At 52.8% G+C, this 6,936-nt stretch overlaps 1 protein-coding gene across 6 annotated transcripts; it reads left to right on the top strand.

Moving 5' to 3' along the window:
- Positions 1–3,087: 3,087 nt before the first annotated feature.
- On the top strand, positions 3,088–6,338 carry TRH (thyrotropin releasing hormone). Of its 6 annotated transcripts, none has more exons than XM_029917568.1 (3): positions 3,088–3,260; positions 4,272–4,493; positions 5,127–6,338. In XM_029917568.1, the coding sequence occupies exons 2-3, from the start codon at positions 4,280–4,282 to the stop codon at positions 5,627–5,629; spliced, it is 717 nt and encodes a 238-aa protein (XP_029773428.1). In that variant the 5' UTR covers positions 3,088–3,260; positions 4,272–4,279; the 3' UTR covers positions 5,630–6,338. The 6 variants fall into 6 exon arrangements, with proteins under 6 accessions (XP_029773428.1, XP_029773434.1, XP_029773432.1 ...); XM_029917574.1 differs by lacking the exon at positions 3,088–3,260 and adding an exon at positions 3,369–3,578; XM_029917572.1 differs by lacking the exon at positions 3,088–3,260 and adding an exon at positions 3,682–3,710.
- Positions 6,339–6,936: the final 598 nt, after the last annotated feature.

Below are 6,936 nucleotides of genomic sequence, written 5' to 3'. Positions count from 1 at the left end.
AGCCCAGTGTGGTGGGGATGTGGGCTCTGATTGGTTAGTTTGCATATGAAAGGTATTCCCAGGTGAGTCCTTTATTATCTCTAAGAATTGGCTAATCCTGGGAGAAGCATTCTCTCCAGAGTCAGCCAGATGCCCTCGCCCCCAAACCCCCACTGCCAGGTCAAAGCATCAGAAACACAAGTTAACCCAGTGCCCAAGATGCAGAATAGGTCCTGGTACTTTCTAAGGGCTCACTGAGTATTTGTTGAGGGAAGAAAGGAAGAGAGGAAAGGACAGAGAGAGTCTCAGATGCCAGTACCATCCTCTCCGGTCCCTCGGGCAAGGTGAGAACTCTCTTCTCCTCTCCCCTTCCCAGCCCTCCAGAAATTCTCCTCCTAACAGACAATTCACATCCCTGATTATAGAAATGCAACAAATAGGCTCACCACGGGGCGGTGTTCCAGCCAGCTCAGACCACCAGGCAGCTTTCCTATCCATCCACACTTATCACTCCTTTCACGCCTCAGACTCAGATTGACATTCTGTTTTGTTTTGTTGGTGCTGCTTGTTGGTTTGTAAAATAGGTAATGCTGCAAACAGAGAAAATTCAAGCAGCACTAAGGGCTGACAGTGAAAAGCAAGCCCTGGCCCACTGGCCTCCCCTTCCCTATCTGCAGTGTTCTCACCCATCCCTCCAAGAGAGGCTCTGTGGAAGAGCATGACAGTTCATCTCCTGCACCGTCACACACATACATGATGTACGCCTCATCCTCTGCTCCGCTTTTTTTTCATGTAACGCTATATCCTGGAGCGTATTCCACATCTGTACATGGGGAAATGCCACATTCTTCAACGTCAGGACATAATACGCATAGTTTTAGATGGGTCCTAGTTGATTTAAGCAGACCCCTCGTGATGAACAGACACCCAGGCTGTTTCCGATTCTGGCTTCTAAAAACTATGCTGCACAAATTCCCTGTGCAAACATCCTTGTGCACACGTACGGGTGCCTGTGGGATGTCTTGTGGAAGGTATACATATGTTACATTTTCAGGTACCACCACAGATATTCCTTCAGTTTACACCTTTTCCTTCTATATGAAAAATAACAGGTCTGTCTGTCTGGTTTTATGCTTAGTGTGGATGGCAATTCTTCAAATCCTGGAGTCTGGCTGGGAGATCAAGCAGGTTTCAGGTTTGCAGTCTATTCCAGCCAACTCTCTGAGCCCGAGGGTGCCAGGGAGTCAGGAAGCAGATCAGGTCATCTCTACAGGCCTCAGTTTCCTCATCTAAAAATGAGGAGAGGATCTGGTTGGTGATATGAAAGTTCCCTTCCACCGCTAACATTCAAAGTCCTTCTGCCTCCCCAAACCTCTGTGTCTTTATCTACAGAGTGGGACTAATAGTCTCTACCTTGTTTATCTTGCCAAGTGATGTGAGACTGCAGTGACATGGTCTGCCAAGGGAAAGAGCAATAATTAAACCCTTTTGGAATCTCTTGCCAGACTGCCAGCATGGCCTGGGGCATTCAACATGTACTCAGTTAAAACGTGGGGCTGGGGGCACCTGGGTGGCTCAGTCAGGTAAGCGTCCAACTTTGGCTCAGGTCCTGGTCTCCCAGGTTGTGAATTTGATGGAGCTACGTGTTGGTCTCTGTGCTGACAGCTCAGAGGCTGGAGCCTGCTTTGGATTACGTCACCCTCTCTCTCTGCTCCTCCCCCACTCACATTCTGTCTCTCTCAAAAAGGAGTAAAACATTAAAACAATTTTTAATAAAAAATAACTAAAATAAAATAAAATGGGAGGTTGAAGAAATATTGTATGGGGAGGCAGATTAACGTTGAGATGGTCTAGAGGTAGGAGATGACTTTACTGACGCTGTTCCCTCGCTGTTCCTTCACCTAAAATGTGGTTCCCTCGAAGTAGGCCTGGCTCGCTTCTGTGTCTGTAGGACTGATCAAGGAGCCTGACACACTGCAGGGTCCCCTCAATGTTCCAGGACAGAGGCTGTGCTGAGGACTAGATGTGGCAATGTTCTCTTTCAATGTGATTTTGGGGACTGACTCATTTATGCTTTTCTTCTCCCTGCATCCCGTCTCCTTTTTTGCTTGATGGGTGGGTCCCAACAGACTTCTGGTCCAGGGGACACAAACTCCGAGGTCCTGCCTTGATGACTGGAGCAACAGGCTCAGCCTGTTTCCTCCTGTGGTCAGGAGGAAATGCAGATCCACTCTCTTTGAAGAGATATTCAAAAGAGAAGCCATAAACCCAGATTCTTCCTGGTTTTTAAATGTGAATTATTCAGGGTTTTTTAAAAATATTTTTTTATTTATTTTTGAGAGACAGAGAGAGACAGTGGAAGCAAGGGAGGGTCAGAGAGAGAGTGAGACACAGAATCTGAAGCAGGCTCCAGGCTCTGAGCTGTCAGCACAGAGCCCAACGACAAGGGGCTCCAGCCCACCATGACCTGAGCTGAAGTCAAACAACGGACTGAGCCACCCAGGCCCCCCTAGTCCGGTTTTTACAAATCACTGTGGGAGTCAAACAAAACCATCCCTGAGCCGGTGGTGGCCCCAGGGTACCAGGTTTGGTGTTCTGAAAACTGTCCCTCTCCCCCACTGTACAGATGAGAAAACTGAAGCCCCAGAAGTGACACAGTCAAGATGAGAACCCAAGTCCCATTTGTCCCCTACTTTTTCCTTCTGTCCTCTCCCCCTTCTCTTTCTCCTTCTCTGTCTCTCCTTTGTCCCAGTCTCTCTATCTCTTTGGTGTTTGCTCTGTCTCTCTGGTGTTTGTCTTTGCTCTGTGCCTCTTTCGGTCTTGTCTCTATCTCCTGTGTGTCTCTTTTTCACTATGTGATGCTCTCAGTATCTCTCTGCCTCTCTTGGTCCTCTCCATGAGCCTTCTCTTAGACAGCAAACCTTCGGAGCCGGGTGGAGAAGCGACCTAGCAACCAGCACCCCAGGCTCCGGATCGCGCCTCGACGCTTTCCCCCGCCACACCCCCGCCGCCCCCGCCCCAGATTTCCGGGGGAGCTGGCAGGCGGCGGGCGGGGTACCCACGGGGCCGGCTGCCGTCAGCGCCCCTTCCTGGCGTCCGCGACCCCTCCCCGCTGACCTCACCCGCGCAGATATAAGCAGCGGCCCCGCCGAGAAGCGGGCAGTCGGGGCCCGGGTCCTGCCAGCGCTCCCAGCCTCCTGATCTGCCGACTCTAGACCCCAGAGCTCCGAACTCGGAGCCCCAGGATCTCGGACCGGTCCAGCGGAGCTCGCGCCCGGCAGGTAACCATCTTTGCTCCCTCGTCCCCCCCCCCCCCCCCCCCCCCCCCCCCCCCCCCGCAGGGAGCATCCGGGAGCACTGGAAAGGGAGCCCTCTCCACCCACCCCGGGTGAGCCCGGGGAGAAGCGGCGGCTTTTGTCCCTGGAGCGCCTCCCGGGCGTGGCATCCGCGCACAAGAGGGGCGCTGCGCTCGTACCCCCCGGGTCTTCCACAGCACCGGCCACGGACTGGACGACGCAACTGGTGGTGTGGGCACACTGGTGGCTTTCACGCCTCTGCGCCCACGCCCTGCCTTCTGGAGCGCTCGGCGCCGAGTGTCGGTAGGATGGAAAGTTCTCCATCCCACCCCTCCCTAGATGTCAGCTGTAGGTCCGCTCCAGGACGTCGGGGGCACAACTGGGCAGTCTGGGCGCCCGGCGTCAGAGCCCGAGAGTTAGGATCCGGATCCAGACGTGAGAAAGTGATTTTCGCGTTGGACTCGAGTCTCAGCCTCAGAGTGTCAGCCTCAGCGTTATAAACAATTTCACCGTTGAAATTAGGATTTTAGAGTCAGACTGGTTTCCTAGCTTCGCCAAAGAATCTTAGCATCAGAAATAGAATCTAAGCGTTGGAACTGGAACGGTGACATGGGAATTAGAATGTTGGGAAAGGAGCGTTGGACCAAAACTGTGGCACCGGTTAGAATCTTAGCCTGGGGCTCCGGAATTAGCATTGTGGCCATTGGGCCGGCGCTCTTGGTGGTTACACTCCTGGCCTGGCGAGCCAGGCTCAGAGTGGCAATGGGGAGTGGCGGCTTGCGCAGGCGGAACTGGGCACGGGCAGGCACCACAGCGTCACTGTGGGTGAGGACACTCAGAGTCCAAGGCTGCCCCTCCCCCACCCTGAGGTGGCAGGTGGTCCTGCCGCAGGAGGGTGTTTGAATTTGTTACCTAGCTGGGACAGGAAAGAGGGAGATGGTGGTGGGCTGGAAGAGGGGTGCAGCGCGCTTATACTCTCTGTACTCCCAATCTTAGGCACCGCGATGCCTGGCCTTTGGTTGCTGCTAGCCTTGGCGTTGACCTTGACCGTGGCTGGTATTCCGGGAGGCCGGGCTCAGCTGGAGGTGGCCCAGCAGGAGGCAGCGATGGCCAGTGAGCACACCGGCCTGGATAACCTCTTGCGCCAGGCAGAGCGCCTCCTCCTCCTTCGGGAAGACCTTCTGCATCTCGGAAAGAACCAGGGTGATGGAGAATCAGGTGAGGGGTGGGTCTGTCCTTCCTACCACACCCCCAAGAGGGCTGGGGGAAACTGGGATTCAGAGGTGGGGAGCCACTTGTACATCCAAACTTGCCTTTCAGAAGCTTAGGAACCGTTGGCCATAAGCTCAGCAGGATCATGAGCTCACCCTTTCCTGAGATGAGATTTCTCTTCCATGTCCATCCTGGGAATGTTTTGCAGAGAGCAGGCTTTCAGTGGGGAAGACTCTGTGCAGGCAATAGAGAAAAAGTCTGTATGTGACATAAATTAAAACATTACTACTTACTAGACTCATATATGCCAGGCACTGTTCTAAGCCCTTCAAACACTTTATCACACTACTTAATCTTCCTAACAAGCTCTTAGACTGCTACTGTTATTACTTCTCATTTCACACAGAAGAAAACTGAGACTGAGAGAAGTTAAGTGACTTGCATATGGTCACAGAGTTAGAAAGTGGCAGAGCTAGAACGAGAAGTCATGCCTTTGACCATCTGTGTATGTGTGTCGTGATTTCTGAGAGGCTGTACAAGGCGGTGACTCTGGATGAGTGCTGCAGGGAATCTGCCCTAACAGGCTGAAATGGGCACTTGGGGGGCAGGAGTCCCTCACTGGCCCCTTTCCTTCTCCAGAGTCCCAGATCATTCAACCTGACTGGCTCTCCAAGCGTCAGCATCCTGGCAAAAGGGAAGAGGAGACAGAAGAGAGAGTTGAAGAGGAGGAGGAAGGAGGGGCTGTGGGCCTCCACAAACGGCAGCACCCTGGCCGGAGGGAGGATGTGGCTGCATGGTCAGATGTAACCCAGCAGAAGCGGCAGCACCCTGGCCGGCGCTCCTCCTGGCTTGGGCATACTTTCACCAAGAGGCAGCACCCAGGCAGACGGCTGGTGGATCCCAAGGCCCAAAGGAGCTGGGAAGAAGAGGGGGAGGGGGAGGAGGGAGAGCTGATGCCTGAGAAACGCCAGCATCCGGGCAAGAGGGCTCTGGGAGGACCATGTGAGCCGCAGGGAGCCTGTGGTCAGGCCAGCCTCCTGCTGGGGCTCTTGGATGACTTGAGCAGGGGTCAGGGGGCTGAGGAGAAGCGGCAGCATCCTGGGCGGCGGGCAGCCTGGGCCAGGGAGTCCCTGGAGGAGTGAACCCAGCGTCCTATGAAGTTGGGGTCTAAGAATGTCTTAAGTCTTGTACGCCCTATCCCTTTGTGACCCCCTCTTTCCCTCTTCAGATCCCTGACATGAACCTGAGCCCCATGTATATACAACACCCAGTTCCCTGGCCTTGTCACCCCTCCCCCTTCAGGGACATGAGAAAACGAGCCTCTGAGTTAAAACCCCCTATTACCCCACCTTGCACTGCTGGCAAGGAGACAGATCCCAGAGTCCGTCTCCCCATACACCCACAGGTTGCTCCCCTTCCTTAGCCCTGGCTAAAAATGACCCTTCCGTGTCTTTTAAGGGATCCCCAGAGAGGAGCAGGGTGACTGGTTCTGGCAGCCAGCGAGGTCAGGGTCGGATTGAAGATGTGACGTCCAAATCCAGTTTCTATCCCCTCACTCCATGAGTCAGGATTTCCCACATGTAAACTTTACCTCCAGGACCCAGGATCTCCTCCCTTATTGGGCATCTTTTGTGGGTGGGCAGAGTCCTGACCATGGCTACGCTCTGCTTAGGGGAAGCATTGCAGGCGGAGGCCTCGTATGCTGTGCTGCTGTGTGGTGGCTGTGGGAATAAATAGGCGAGGGATGTGTCAACAGCCCTGAAAGCTGAACTTGTATATAACCCTCAGGCGCCTTCCCCTTGTCTGTGATAATCCTTCGAATGATAATAAAACATGCATCTAGAGAATCTTGAAGTTCTGTGGTTCCAGTTTTTTCTCAGCTGGTATGGGGGTTCTCTTTCTAACATTGAGGAGGACAGGATTAGGACTCCGAAGTTCTGTTGAGAAGGGCATCATAGACCCTGGGTTTGTAATCGTCATGGTTCGATGGCAGGAATCAACAGTCTGTGTCATCCAGCAGACATAAGGAGGACAGGCTATGGTTGGAGACTCAAACCAGGGGCCTCCTGGGCCTGGCCAGGGAAGGCAGCTGGGTGCAGGACAAGAGGGCCTGGGGCAAAATGAAGAGGCCAGCTAAGTGAAGACCTTTAAATCCAAAAACTTTAACATATGAGTCAAATAATAACAACAACATATACACAACATTTCTTATGTGTTAGGCACTGTCCTGAGCCCTTTACAATACTAATTTTTTTTAGGATTTTATTTTTTAAGTAATTTCTATACCCAACATAGGGCTCAAACTCATAACCCTGATATTGGGAGTCACAGACTCTTCTGACTGAGCCAACCGAGCTTCCCTATATTAATTCTTTTAATCTTCACAATAATCCCTCTGGGTATTATCACTATAATTACGCCCATTTTCCTGATGAAGAAACCAAGGTAG

This window comes from Suricata suricatta, chromosome 12 (assembly GCF_006229205.1).
Source record: "Suricata suricatta isolate VVHF042 chromosome 12, meerkat_22Aug2017_6uvM2_HiC, whole genome shotgun sequence".
Classification (NCBI taxonomy): Eukaryota; Metazoa; Chordata; class Mammalia; order Carnivora; family Herpestidae; genus Suricata; species Suricata suricatta.
Note: the sequence above shows the minus strand (reverse complement) of the source record. Positions and strands in the feature narration are given on the sequence as shown.